At 48.2% G+C, this 15,383-nt stretch overlaps 1 protein-coding gene across 1 annotated transcript; it reads left to right on the forward strand.

The window, feature by feature from the left end:
• Positions 1-4,852: 4,852 nt before the first annotated feature.
• On the forward strand, positions 4,853-8,258 carry AQP2 (aquaporin 2). The gene is made up of 4 exons (XM_035309008.1): positions 4,853-5,218; positions 6,533-6,697; positions 7,513-7,593; positions 8,043-8,258. The coding sequence occupies exons 1-4, from the start codon at positions 4,853-4,855 to the stop codon at positions 8,256-8,258; spliced, it is 828 nt and encodes a 275-aa protein (XP_035164899.1).
• The last annotated feature ends 7,125 nt before the right edge of the window (positions 8,259-15,383 follow it).

The raw sequence follows: 15,383 nt of genomic DNA on the forward strand, positions 1-15,383 counted from the left end.
ACATCCCCCATTTACACCCTCTGGGATTTTAACTCGTTAGATGTGATTTGTTTTGCAAACATGACACGAAGGGTGAAGCTGAGGTCTCCTGCTCACACCTGGGAACGATGCTGTAATCTGATTGATTTTAGCTAATGTAATATTCATGCCTGGGTGAGTAGCAAAGAGCACAATCTGCTTACAAGATCTGGTAAAGCCAAAGGGTCCGTCTCAGTTCAAAACCTGCTGGCTACATGGATATCCTGCTCTCTGGCTTTGCTCATTTCATGGATTCAGGGGAAAAAGCATGGATTATTTTCCTATAAATGTTTATGCAAAATACTCTATACCCCGGCCTTGAACTTCACCACTGAAACAAGGGAAAAATGTTCTCCTTCCTTCACCCCTTAAGGCATGACTGAAGGGAGGTCAGCACCTAACTCAGCCCTGTCTCTGCCCTTCCAGTACGTTGGGGTTGGCCACATCTTGTCTGTTCCTTCTTGCCTTGTCCTTTGCAGAGATAAAAGCAATGGTTTCTCCGTCTCCCTCTTTTTGTATGGTATAGATCTCACTAACATGTTAGTGAAACAAACATGGCTTTTCCCTGCAGACCATGTGAGGAAAAAAAAAAATCCCCGCCTAGGTGGCATACAGAGATCAGATCATGCTGGGATGGAAGGCTTTGTGGCCTTCATGGATGTCAGGGTTTTATAAGGGCATCAGAGGAGTGCACTGATCCTGAGGTGATCCACACCCAGCTCCACCAGCACCAGAGTCTCACCATCTACCTGGACTGCGGCCCTGAGCAAGCATTCAGGACTGAACTTGAAAGGCCTTGAGATGGGCCTCAAATATAAAGAAAATAAAATGAAGCCTTCTCCTAACACCAGGCCCGGTTCCTGGCCCACACTCAAGCTCGATTCATTGAAGTCAGCGAAGGAAATCAGGGCCGCATTAATCCCTCTGCTTCAATTAAAACAAGAACAATAAACGCTGCGAGAGCCAGCAGAAGTTTTGCATGAATAGGGATTTAGGATTTGGCATGAAATTCTGGAAAAGGTGTTGATTTTCCTCCATTTTGCTCCTCTGGGTGAATGTCCTTTTGAGGCAATATGACAATGGGAGAATATAACTTTTCCTGATGGTCACCTCTTTTTGGGGAATACAGACTTAGTCTTCTCCTCTGCCTGTTCTCCAGCCAAGAGTGGGGAAGAGGTAAGACTTCCCTGGTTCTTTTGGGAGGTGCAATTAAAATGTATCTTGGTCTACATTGCAACAAGCGCAAAAGCTGCTGCATCCCATCACCAGACAGCCCAGGGGTAACTAGAAGGGGTCTTAACCTGCTCCCTCGTGCTTTTCAGCTGCCTGTGAGGAGGCACCTCTGTACAGGCGCCCACACCCTCGCCTCTCGAGGTGTCCTGGCAGACTGCTGGTCCTGCACCAGGGTACATGGATGAGGCCAAATGTACCGGCACATCCCTTTTTCCATGCAGCAGGCAGAAATCCTCAGCTAGGAAAATAGACTAGTCACCATACTAGAATTAAAATGTTTCCTCCTTTGGCTTCTCCTAGTGAGCAATCAGTTTGCGTATTCAGTCTTATACCTCCGTTCTTGGAAAGAAAACATCTATTTCCACCACCAGCAGAACACATCATATCCAGGTTTCTAGAAAGTTTCCTCAAGGTGTAGTCTTGTTGTGGATTCTCCAGTATCTAATAAGCAGGGCATTTCCTACCAAGCATGGGTGGGGGTTCATTCGTTTGTTGGAGAGGAGGGGGAGTTGTCTGCAGTCTGCTTTCTACCTGTAGAAAAGAGGAAAAAAAAGTTTCAAGCAAGGGCTGGGCAGCACACGCTCCTCCTGCAACATATCACATCCGAGCAGAAAAACTCACACAATTATTTATGCAATAAATCTTTTATTCTCTGTGGCTTGTAGGTATTTTAGATGGAATGGAGATACCTTAAAGATGTTTATACTTTCCTGAAAACCAGGGAAGCAGAGATATCTGAGCCATCTAAGTCACTCAAGAAGTACATTGTTGTGCAAGCACAGCTCCCTAGCTTGCAAAATATTCTTCAAAAACGTGTTACCAAGCCATTTTCTGCCATCGGGAGGAAGCAGAGCATTATTACCCCTCCACAGACGCCAACATGCTCTTAATAAGCATTCATGTTTGGTCCCAGGGGAGGGCTGATAGTGCCATTACGCACCATGGACTGTGGATTAAATGGCAAAATAACACACGTTCCCATCTCACTCAGCTTCACTACAGAGCTGCAGAGCTCTTCGCTGCTCCCAAGCTGCAGCACACTTGATGGCAACATGGCTTTGCTCCATACACCAACAGCAGCAGCTCCAGAAACCCTTCCTAGACACCAGCACAGCTTCGGCAGGCCGGTGTCAAGCTCTCCACGTTCCTCCATCTCCCATGTTCTCTGTTTTGCAGGCACAGGGCAGGAGCACAGCTGCGGCACTGTGCAGCCAGGCAGAAAGCCTTGGCTCTGCCCAACTCACTGCCTGGCAGCAGCAAAGCCTGGCGTCATGCCACAGGCTCCCTTGTTGCAAAACCAGAAGGATTACAGTCCCTGCAGTGCTAGAGGTCCCTGGAGGAAAGCTGGAATACGTTATTATTCTTTCTGGAAAGCAGCATCTTGCAGAGAAAGGTTGCTCGGCCCTACAGCAAAGCCCACAACAGCAAAGCTCCCTTGCAGCCTGTGCAGAGAGCTTGTGATGCAACATCAGCTCCCTCATCACGGTGCGTGGCAGAAAGCCCCCATCCGCAGAACAAATATCCCGAAACACCGGGTACACAAAAGCTGCGACAAACACTCATATCACCAGCTAAAATAAGGATCATGAGGCTGCATCAGGCTTTTAAGTTGCTCAGAGCTAATCCTGCTTGCTTCTCTTTTAATTAGTCTTCATTAAGCACTGATACATCACACCTAGCTCACCATGAACAACTATTAATCAAACAGGGTTTCAGCTCCAGTTAATTGCCCACATTAGTTATCTGTCATTCCATACAATGGTGACAGCCTGCACCTGCAGCCAGTCCCTGCCAACTCATTCCTGAGCACTGCAAAGCCGCAGACCTGTCCCAGGCAGGGAGGAGCACGAGCTTACAGCCTAGATGTGACCATGTTTCTGTGGCTTATCGGCACCCAAAATATATTTAGCCCCATGACCTGTGCTGAAGTCACTTAGGAAGTTGCAGAGAATGATTTTCAGAGGAAAAGGTTGAATCCAAGTCTTCCAGCCTCCAGCCTCACCCACGGACTTGTTCTCCCCACAATCTCTCCCTTCTTAAGAACAATGTCCCCATAAATGCCTTTTTTTTTTTTTTTTTTTTTTTTTTTTTTAAGAGAGGACAAGTGTTCTTGCCCACCTTCTGTGGAGAAAAGAGCAGGCCTTCACATGCAATTTGAGCAATACGGAATATTTTACATCAATCTTTCACATCACTTCGGTGGCACTTGCATGGTTCCTCTGGAGGGGAAAAGTATTTAGTTTGTCGTACAGCGGAAGCGTTTTTCAGAGCCAAATATAAGATGAAACAATCCTTTCATCTCCAGCTCTACCCTGGGGGAACACTCCTCCCAGCTTTCTGCACTTCAGGATGAATATGGAGTCTGCTGGCAAGAGGGGAAAAAAAAAAAAAAAAAAAAAAAAAAAAAAAAAAAAAAAAAAGGCTATTTTTGCCAACAACCCCCATGACATCAGGAGCAGAATGCCTTACAGTTATATCACCAGTGGACAAATGTGTCCTAAGCAATAGAAGTAAAACGGACTTGTTGGGTAACTGGTTTGATAGGAAGGGACCATGCTCCAGAGAAGAAATATTCCTCTTTTGGAGATTAACGCCAGGAAGTAAAAAGACATTTATAAGAGCTGAGTTGGCCCAAATCCCCATAATTAGAGTACAGCCGGTACTCCAGCTGTGCATGTCATTTTTTTTCACACTAGAATTTCTTTCCTGACAGTAATTTCTTGGGGCTGGTTCCCATTTTTCTGGGTAGGAAATTTGTGCCTGGGCTATAAAACTGTGGTTCTCTGAGTTGTAGTAAGCCACTTGGAGTTTGGTGCCTCTGAGGGCCTCTTGTGAATGCAGTTTTGCCTGGTTGTTCAGTCATTGCCTGCATCTGCCTTTTTGGCACAAGTCAACCTTCTCCACGCCGTGGGCACTCGCAGCAGGCTGTGTGCCACTGACAGAGCCAGGCGTGATGGGGTGGTTGGGGCTGTTCACCCATGCATCGGTCGAGACCGTGAAGTGTATTGCACAAAGTTTACAGAGGTGTAATCAGGAACACTCAGACCTGAGTTAAAAGCACCAAAAATTAATCATTGGCCATAAACAGGCACAGTAATGGAAACTGAAAAGAGGATAGGAAGGAAGCAATAGCAGCCTGTGAGATGGCCAGCACTGGAATGAGATTTCCACCAAGGCTGGGGTGGACGATCCTGGGCTCCCAGGTAGCTACACCTCTTGCTCTACAGACTCTTTCCTTGCCCCCTGTGCTGCAGGTGACAGGGCCTGGGGAGGAGAGGAGCAACGACCACCCCTGGGGGGAGAGAGAGCAGCATTTCATGGCATCGCTCGAGGCTGATTTATGACCTCCCGAGGATGGCGAACGCTGCATTCCCCAGCTTTAATAGAGGGGGCAGAGTCTGAAGTGCCCTCAGCTGGAACACAAGTGAAGAAAAGTGTCAGGTTTCCTATGCCCACGATCCCACCTCCTTCAGCGGGCGACCCTTCGGCATCCCACATCCATATATAAACACCTTGTCCCCCCGCCATCCTCTCTGGACACAGACGTGACAGTGGCGATTGCCTGCGGACACCACTTGCAGCCTCCAGCAACAGCCGCTCCATGATGTGGGAGCTCCGATCCGTAGCCTTCACCCGGGCTGTCCTTGCAGAATTTTTGGCGACCTTGGTCTTCATCCTCTTTGGTCTGGGCTCTGCTCTGAACTGGCCCTCAGCTTCCTCCCCGAGCATCCTCCAAATCGCACTGGCTTTTGGCTTGGCCATCGGCACCCTGGTCCAAGCCTTGGGGCACATCAGCGGAGCCCACATCAACCCAGCAGTGACGGTGGCTTGCCTCATCGGCTCCCACGTCTCCTTCCTCCGCGCAGTCTTCTACGTGGTGGCCCAGCTCCTGGGGGCTGTCGTGGGGGCTGCCATCCTACACAAGATCACGCCAGCAGACTCCCAGGAAGGCTTAGCCATCAACAAGGTAGGAGCGCAGGCTGCGGACGGGCTTGGAAAGGAGCAGAAAAGTTTGGGCAGGAGGCTGGGGATGGATGAGGGATGAAAAGAAAGGTTTTTATGGCCAGCAAGGACCTTTACTGAGTGTTGGATGGGAAGCCAGCATCAGCTGGCATGGGGGCAGACGTGTCTCCTGCAGAAACGCCCGTGCCAGGAGCAGCATCACCCAAAACCAAGGCAGGCGGTGAGGAGGAAGGCAGCGCGTTTCAGAGGCAGCACACGGAAATCCCTTTTCTCACAGCAGTCAGCTAGCAGCAGAGAGGCAGACCCAGCTTCACTGCCAAAGAGATTAAGAGGGTTGGAAAAGGGATTGGGGATTAGTCTGAACAAGAATATTTAGATTGATAATAGCTGAGGTTTAATAAACCCAACAAAGCAAGTAAGAGTTGTAAGAGAGAATTTCAAAACACCCAGATCTGCTCTTTTAGAGCTTAAGTCACCTGAAAGAGGAATAGGATTTTATTTTTTTTCCCCTGTGGGTCGTGCATCTTGTAGCTGCCTGCACAAATTATCCTAAAAAATAAAAATAAAAATAAAATAAAAAAGGAATAAAGGAATATCAGAGAGAGATCCAGCTCTGGATCTTGGCCAGGAGGACAACTGCTGCTTTCAGAGCATCACCAAGCAAAGCACTCTTGGGATCAGCATTTGGGAGGACGCGTGGTGTCCAAAGCAGGGGTGACACAGGAAAAGAAAGGGCAGAGAAGTGCCGAGAGAAGTGCCAGGATGGGCTAAGGCAAGAGACAGCGAGGAGGGGCTGCGAATCACATATCTGCCCAGCAGCACTGCCAATTCCATCCAGATCTGGACTAAAAACCTTCAAGGAATAATAAAGTGCCAGGAAGCAGAGATGGAGGAGAGGGTGTGCAACTAGGCACAGCTTCAGACCAAATCTGAAAAATTCTTTCAGTCAAAAAAGAGTGGGAAGGAAGAAGGGATTTTTTGTGTGTGCCAAAACATTTCTTTTTGACATTTCTGAAAAGTAATTCATACAATTTTCTAAAAGGCATTTTGTATTTAAAGCATGAGGAAAAGAAAAAGAATCCCTCAGGTCAAAGGAAGAGTGGAAAAGTAATGCCAAAAAAGATGCCACAAAAACATTTCCTGCCATGTCAATCAAGTGTTACCATTGAGCTACTTCTCCTTAGGAAAATTTTCCTCCTCTTCATATTGATGCCAAAAATTTCACCTGTTTCCTAAGTCCCTGCTGGTTTCCCCCTCCGAATTTCCAACCCAGCCACCAAGCTTGCCTATCCCTGAGATGTTTCTCCTCCCCTTCCAGCTGCATAACGAGACGACGACGGGGCAGGCGGTGACCGTCGAGCTCTTCCTCACCTTCCAGCTGGTCCTGTGCATCTTCGCTTCCACCGATGAGCGCCGGGAGGACAACCTGGGGTCCCCTGCCCTGTCCATTGGCCTTTCTGTCACTGTTGGACATCTCCTTGGGGTCGGTAGAATGGGTCAAAACACAGCATTTTGAGGGTTGTCTTTGCCTTTGTGCCCAAAGCCTACTTGGCTGCATGCCCTGTAGTGGTCGGGGGATTTGTAACTGATGTTGTGCCCGTGATTTTGCAGTGGTTGGAGCAGAAAGATCCCACCAAAGCCATAACAGAGCCAAAGCCTGAGCTCAGGTTTTATTGGGTGTGGGAAAAAAAACATAACCTGCTGGGCTCTTCTGCTCCTCAAGTCCCATCAGGAGCTCCCAGGGATCCGTGGGGTCTTCTATCCTGAAGGAACGTGGTGGCAACTGAGATTCCCAAGACCATGATAAACATGGACAGGGAAATATGTGGGGTGAACAGCCAGGGAAATCCCTCCCAGAGGACTTTTACTGGGAACAGACACATCAGCCCCCACCCCACTCAGCTTCTCAATGCATGGATTAAAGCAGATCCTTACTGATCTGCAAGCCCATGTGCCTATGCGATATTCTTCCTGCAATCCTCAGTGGCAAGGAGTAGCAATTTGCTCCAGGAGTAGGAGCAGCAGGAACTTGTCCTCACAGTCCCTGTCACACTGCAGGGCACGTCGCCCAGCCCACAGCTGAGCTGCACCGTGCACGGGACACAGATGCTCGCGCAGAAGGTGCACAAATAGGACTCACGCGTATTGACTCAGGCGCTGGAAGCTGGTAGCATCTCTTTTCCTGGAACAGGGAAGGCTGGGATGGTGGATGAGTCATGCTAATAACACAGCGGGATATTTTAAAATAATGCTGTAAAAGAGCTTAAAGCTAACAATATGCTTGGTGTTTCTCGGCAGATCCGTTACACCGGCTGCTCCATGAATCCAGCCAGATCTTTCGCCCCTGCTGTGATAGTTGGAGACTTCAGTGACCACTGGGTAAGAAGTCGGGTCTCTGCGTTGGTTTGGTGAGAATGGCCCCCCGCATTACCAATATTCCCAGACAACCGCAAAGCCAGCCAGATTTGTGACACTTCAGCATCAGCTGAAGGAGAGACAAAGAAATTTGCAGAAAGAGGTGGGGCTGCTGGATGCTTAATAGCTTATCTAAGCAGGGTGAGTTGCGACAGGAAAAGGGTGTGTGGTTTGTTGACCATGACTTAGCACAAGAAGCAAAACCAGTAGAGAGTGGAGCTCTTCTTGACATCCTGGGGACCTTTCCTGGTTGCGGATGGATCTGGGCATGCCTTTTCCACCAGCTCTTTCAGGGGTGCTCCCAGGGATTTCCATCTGCAAAGAGCATGTTCGGAGCCGGAGCTGTGGTGGTTCAGATCAGAGGTGTAGGAAGACATTTGCTCACCCAATTCTTCTATTACTCTTTTCACCAGGTCTTCTGGGTGGGCCCCCTGGTTGGGGCAGCAGCAGCTTCCATCGTCTACAATTACATCCTCTTCCCACAATCCAAAACCTTCTCGGAGAGACTTGCCATCTTCAAGGGTTTGGAGCCAGAGGAGGACTGGGCAGAGCGCGAGGTCCGCCGGCGGCAGTCGGTGGAGCTCCACTCCCCGCAGACCCTGCCAAGGGGGATGTCAGAGAAGGTGTAGCCGAACCCCCCCCAGGCCAAGAGAGGAGCTGGAGAAAATTCTGATGTCCGTTTTGGAGACAGCACCCACTCAGCTGGTTGTTTCACCTCTCCCCTCTCTCCCTTCACTTTTTGCTGGTGGGGACAACTCATCTCCTGGGGAGACCTCCCATCACCCTGCTCTCTCTATGCCTGATGGTTTTCCAACCCTGGGGAAAAGCACCATTAAACCAACACAACCAGTGTAGCAACAGGAGCAAGCACACCAGGGTGTGCTCCTGGCTGGCTCCTTCCATGTCCCCCTGCAGGAGGTGGTGCTCAGCAGAGCTTGCTGCCCTTCACGAAAAGCTTGGAGGCACTGCGGAGAGTTGTTATTACAGGCACCTGCTGGGTGTGGAGGTTGCCACCCGATGCCTCACTGCTGTAGAAGTCAAAAAAAGAAGCCAAAAAGGCTGGTGTAGAAGTGCAGCATTGGTTCAGCACTGGTTTAACCCACTGTCTGCCACAGCAAAAATACTGATTCTGGTCCTCCACCTTGGTCCTTCAATGAGAAAGGAGCACTTGAATACTTTTTTAAAAATATTTTTTTTAATAAATTTTTAATCTGTTTCTAGACTGATCAATGTGAATTAAAATCATGTTACCTTTCAGAGTGTAAAATTGTACTCAAATTACCAAATATTCACTTTTAAAATTAGTCCATATTAGGAAAAATATATATATGTCAAGAAAACCCAAAGAAAATTATCCAGAATTTATCTTGCCTATGAGCTGCTAAAGACAATATCATACTGCTGATTCCTTTTATATCTTTTTTACAATGTTCAAGTTAATTACATGCTTCTTCTCCTTCGGATCTAAACATTGTATTTATTATTTACCATGACAAGGTTTAAGACTCATATAAACTGCAAAGAGCCCTATAATGAGTTTTAATGTCTAATAAATTACTGTACTCTTTCAAATAAAGTTCTTTAAATTCACTTCTATCCACCGAATCAAATAATGACACATTTATGATCATATAATATATATACAGTCATATAATACATATGGTCATATAATATATATATATATGGTCATACAGCCCATCTTCAAGCCAACAACTTATTGATTTGCAAAAATGACAGTAAAAACAAGCAAACAAACAAAAACAAACAAGACCCCTCAGATGACAGTAAAAAACAACCAATGAATAAAAACAAACAAACAAAACCCCTCGGCTTCAAAGAAAGGACCCACAAAATAAAGATGACCCCTCCTTTAGTATCCTCCAGATGCTCCGATTTCTGACCTGGCCAGATTCTGGCCTCGGCACGCCAGCACTAACACAAAGCAATCTCACTAAACCAGACTTTCAGATGGCTAAAGCAGTGTAAGTCCTCCCGAGTCAATCGGCTACGTGGATTTACCCTTTCCACGGAGCTGTCATTGACTTCAATGACATTTCCAAAACTTGCACCATCAGGAAACCAAGCCAGTCGTTCCAGACCTACACCAGTGCAAGTCAAATTAGAGAGCAGGATCAGCCACCCGGAGATCAGAGCTGCCACAGACCATCTGAAAACCTCACTGAATCGATAACACGTATATATAATAGACCTCCACAGGAATGCCTTGGCCCAGGATTGGAAGCCACCCAGCCATGCCCATCCATCAGTTCATGACTGTCCACAATGTGTATCTGCAATACTTTCTGCACCATAAATTAACCTTTATTGCCTTCATCATGGAGCTGTGATAAATAGTATGATCGTGAAGTCAAAATGTAAAGCACTGTACGAAGTGTCTCGGCTCAAGTTTCTTCCTATGTCCTGTTGTCCTCCTGTGCAGGAGGATTGCAAAACCTGCCAACTGATTCTTCAGTTATGTAGAGGTGAAGAATTCAGAGGGCAACTTGAGACCACGCAAACCTCTGCTCCAAAGAACACTGAGACAGCCTGTCCCCAGCGTGCAGACCTCAAACCCTCCATCACACGGCTGCAAGCGGAGAATTTGGCATCTTACCCAGGAGAAAATTGAAAGAAAATCAACCTGGCTTGGATGACGCCAAACCTACTGGTATCTTAAAAACACGCTGCAGGTCCAGCCACTTGGCTCTCAGCGCAAAATGCTTATACATGTAGGACAGAAGGGAAGGAAAAAAAAAAAAAAAAAAAAAAACAGCCCAGCTTCAAAGCTCAGAGACCTGAACAGATTTTTTTGATGTGAATTTCTTGGCCTGACCTTGTACAAATCCTTTGGATCTGAATCTTCAAAACCATGTGAGCTCCCAGCTCCCATCCGGCACCAGCCTCTCAATGGCATGACCTACCTAGGAGGCAGACACATCATTAATTTGATGGATCTATTTATATATGTAGAAATATATCCTGAGCATGATTTCCTGAAGGAGGTGCCATGGAGGCTAAATCCATCCAAGACTGCAAGGGGGGAAATCACATTCGGGTGTAGTCCAGGAAAGGACCACAGACATTTGCAGAAGGTGGTTGGGAATAGGCGGCGCTCCATGGGGAGCTAATCCCCAGCTAATTCGAACAGCTTCAAGGCTTGCAGTGAGCCCTGTTTCACAAAGTTCTGCTGATGGGTCTGGGTACAAGACCAGAGGCTCTGCTTCAATTTTCAGCTCGATTTTTCTAGGAACATTAGCAAAGTCGGACATTTCTTAAGAGACTACTCAATGAAAGAGTCTTTAGCTCCAACTGCAGATGATGGTACCACCACAAGTCTCTTTAAAACCTAATCAGTGTAAACTATCTGTAACTTTTTAGGTTGAGAAATTTCTCAATGTGTTTCGTCTGGGTCTTGGAGGCAGAACGGGGTGAAAAACTTGTTTTCCAGTTCATGGAGTTAACTAACTGCATATTGTCACCAACATTTTACTTTGCAAGGTCCTAGGCTCTTGGAGCAATTATGCGAGAATTTCAGCTTTTGAGTTTCCAGATTACTCTCCATTATGTTATCTACTGCATTCATAGGTGAGCCTGGTCGTGCTTTCAGCTCCCCTCTGCACTGATGCAGCTCAACTGCCTCCACCCATTACACCCCCATTACACCCAAAAATGCGACCCAGGGCCAACCCAGCGCTCTCCAGCCAGCCCCGTGCCTTCCCATCCCAGCAGCGTGAACACTGCAGGATGGCATCCCACCTGTCCACCGTGCCCAGGCAGAGGTGACACTGCTTTCGGGCTCTCTCCCCAGACCATTTCAGTGTTTATTACCATGCGTGTTCCTTGCAATCCTAAAAAGAGACAGCATAGGGAAAGACAACACTTCCACAGCAAACACATTTCAGGAAGAAAACCTCCTCCCAAAGGCAGGTCTGTCTGAGCCCCGAGGATCTTGGTGAATGGCTGCTGGCCCATAAGAATTCAAAGTATTTACCGAGATGAGCAGAAATGCAACCTCTTAATGTCGCTGATGCAGGTGGCCTTGCTGGAAAAGGCTAGACCTGAAAATCAGGACACCAGAATTTCAAACCCAGCTTTCTCACTGTGTGATCTCGTACAGATCTCTTTTCTAATCAGGCTTTGCTTTCCCTGATACACATTATTATCCCCATGTGTCAATTTAATGACGATTATGATGCAAATTAATTATTAAGGATGCTGGCATTTCCATTGCAGGCCAGCCCCAAAGTGTTTGCATCCACTTACTTGAATGCCTTAGAGACTGCCAAGTAATTTCTAAGCGAAGAGCAGAGCAATGCTGTTATTAAGCATTAACACTATTCAGCATTTAAATGGCATCATCCCTGTTTACAGACTCATGGGCTACAAGGTCAGCGACCAGCAAGGGCTGGATGGCAGCTTCAGGACTGGCTCTGCAAGCCGAAATGGCAGCTGCCACACAGTGGGATGGCAGCAAGGGACACGGGGACACCCCCAAACCTGGCCCCTAAACCCCATCGCTGATCCCACCTGCCTGCCTTGGCGAGTGCAAGAGGGTTTCCCAAACTGAATGCAGCTCAACACAGAAAAACAACCCAAAAGTTGCCACAGAGACATCTCTATGGCAAAGGCTCCCACAGCCAGCTGTGGTGGCTGGTTGCTTAGTCAACCTCATGGGCTTTTTGCTCCAAGGAACCAGATCAGGTTACTGAGGGAAGCAAAAACCTCATTGCTCCGGGACAGACGAAGGTGGAAGTACCATCTGCCTCAGGCCAGCAGAATAATCCCTCGCCTTTAAAGCAAGCACTAGCAGATCGTGGGTTAGATTAGAGAAATCCTTGAAAGCCCCATCTAAAACACCTGTGCAGAGACATCCTGGAGTACTAGAGAGTGGCAAGGCTTTACCCTAACCCCACCATGGCAAGCAGCAGCCCCAGGACCAGGATGTGGAGGGGAAAGTTTGCCAGCTCTTGCTCTACATTGAATTCCCAGTCCAGATCACTTTTTTTTTTTTTTTTTTTTTTTTTTCTGCAAACTCCCAAAGCTCAGCCAGCAAGAAACACCCTTTCTTTAAAAACAACCTAAACCAAACTTTCTTCTTCAGCCATCCAGCCCCAACTAATTCCAAATCCCAACAGTTGTTGTCTCCTGTTACTGTTAATATTCCTTCTTGTATTCTTGTGCCAGTTTTAAAGTCTTCGGTTAAGGTACAGAGCCAGGTGAGAGGGCAGGACCAAGAACTGGACCGGTCTGGATATCAGCAGCATTTGTTATCTGAATTCATCCACCTGCAAGCCAATCCGCCAGGTCTGAGGTCTGACACGGGGTTGAACTCATCAGAAATCTGGGCTGCTGTGGAAATGACAAATTAATAGCAGCGCTGTGCGGGCTCAGAAAATGCAATCAGCAAACCGGGGACGACAGGGAACAGCACACGTATTCAGTTAATAACACACACGCCTCCGTGGGCGAGGCAGAGCTGCAGGAGGGCCCCAGGCGAGGATGAGGCACTGGCTGCCTTCCTCCTGCCCAGACACCCTCAGCCAGTGGGGGGCTCAGGTCCCTGTCCCCCTCCAGGTGTGCCGTCTCCAAAGTGCCAGCAAGCCCCACAGCCATGCCGTGGAGTGGTAGAAGGGGGTGACTGGGGTTGCAGCGTTTGCTTGCTGATACCAGCAAGGAGGAGGAAGAGGAGGAGGAGGAGAAGGAGGTGGAGAAGGAGGAGGAGGAGGGAATGGCTGAACCTCCTCGCAGTGCCAAAGCCTCCTGGTCTCCTTTCCTCCAAAAGCCTAGGGGAGAGGTAAGGTATGCATGACCCTGCCACGTAGGTGTCCGTCTGTCAGCAGGGCCCTGCGCAATGCCTTCTTGCCCAATTCAATTATATTTGACACATCAAAGGCACTTCCAGCTCGCACAAGCTCCTTGGAGGACATGCAGCTGGCAAGAGGAGAAGGAGCCTTCGCACCACTCAGCATAGTTAGACATCAGAGAAGCCAAGCAGGAATGCCCCAGAGAAGAAAGTCTAGCAACTTATCATGGGAAAATATGTTTTGGAAGACCTGTACTTAGAAAAACAACCTGCTTCTCCGTGGAAGTTTTTCCCCATCATTTTCAGCATTATTTGATTACATCCCCTAGTCGGGCCGGAGGACTTTCTCTCCAGACAGAGCCTGGCTAGGAGGTTATTATCCTCAGCTGGGATCCCAGCAGAGCGTCTTTCGGCTCATCGCTGCCAACACTAAAGCCAGGCGCGTGGTGGAGGAGCCTGCAAATGCAGTCACCTTGGAAGAGAAGCCACGTTACGAAAGGGTTTGGAGGAATGGGAGCAAGGTGCATCTAATCCAGAAGGAACCACAGGCAGGTTTGAAGGGAAGTGGCAAGCAATTACTCCAGCTGGAATCTGGCCAGGGTATCTTGAAAAACCAGCTTGCAAAACTTTCACCAAAACACGCCAACGGACCAGGTGTTTCTAGGATAACAGATCTGGTTTTTAATTCGGCAATCTCCCCAGGACCAGCAGAACCGGGAGAAAATGATCGTCAGGAATTACACTGTAATGAATCCTCGGTCCCTCGAGACCCTCTGGGTCTGTGTGCTGAGCTCAGGGCTTTGGGTACAGCTGGAGAAAAAGGACTCATGTATTTTTGGTTCTTGGGGAAGGAGTGCCCCCCTTCTTGCTCTGAAGGGGAATACCTCCTAGCTTTTGACATCAAATGGCACAGGAAATGTGTACATCTGACTGCACCCAGCAGAAGGCAGCAGTGAATACAATTTTTTAGCACTTTTTAAATTTTTAATTTTAGTTTAAAGAGGATTTTAAACGATTTTACCACTCTCCTACACAAAGAGATTTGCTCACTGAGCGTTGGACTGTGACTACTTCTGCAGAAGCACATGGCAGCCTTGGATAATCCTGGCCTGAGCTCACTGCATTAGGCACAGAGAATGGAGTTGCTTGAGAAAGGCGATAAGCAATCAGCCAAGCTGGAGTCCAGCAAGGAGAGCAGAGCTGGCACCCAAACCCATTTGAAACAAATATAAATCCTGGCACAAAACTGCAAAGGGATCAAGAATTCATTGTTAAGTGTCACCAGAGCCTTTTTCCGCCCCAAAACCTCAGTGCCCAGCAGCTCCCTGCCAGAGCACTGAGAGCCTCCCACCTCCACTCGCTGCCAGCCAAGGATTTTCAGCCAGGCAGATTTAGGATGGAGGCCAGCACCATGGGAACATGAAAGGAGACATGCAAACATGGCCTGTGTCCATGCAAAGTCTATGGCTTTGTGCTGGCATTCCCAAGAGCAAAATCATTGACCTCACTGAGTAAGAGCTTGAAAAGCAAAAAGAAAGGGGCCCGAGACAACACATAGAACGCACCCTCCCTGGTGATGGGCACGGAGCACCCCCAACACAGGTGAAACCCACACCCGATGCTTATCGAGCTTCGGAAGGAGCAGCAGAGCAGAAAGGCAGCAAAGGGGTTTAGAGCCAGGCTCGCCAGGGATCACCCCCCTTTATCAGGGCCACCCCATCTCATTCAGCCTCCACCTGCACACCACGAGGAAATCCCAGCTTGGCAAAGTGCCCCCTGAGCCCTGCCCTGCTCCCAGGATGATCGCAAGCCACTCGATTTTTGCTGTTGAGCTATCTCGATACCTGGGAGCAGCTCCAGGTGCTTAACTTTGTTTGACGTTTTGACACCCCATCTAAATTGCCTGCCAAAGTTCGGAGCCCTGCCCCAGGAGAGCTCCTCCAGCCCGACA

Source organism: Oxyura jamaicensis, chromosome 33 (genome assembly GCF_011077185.1).
Source record: "Oxyura jamaicensis isolate SHBP4307 breed ruddy duck chromosome 33, BPBGC_Ojam_1.0, whole genome shotgun sequence".
In the NCBI taxonomy this organism is placed as follows: domain Eukaryota; kingdom Metazoa; phylum Chordata; class Aves; order Anseriformes; family Anatidae; genus Oxyura; species Oxyura jamaicensis.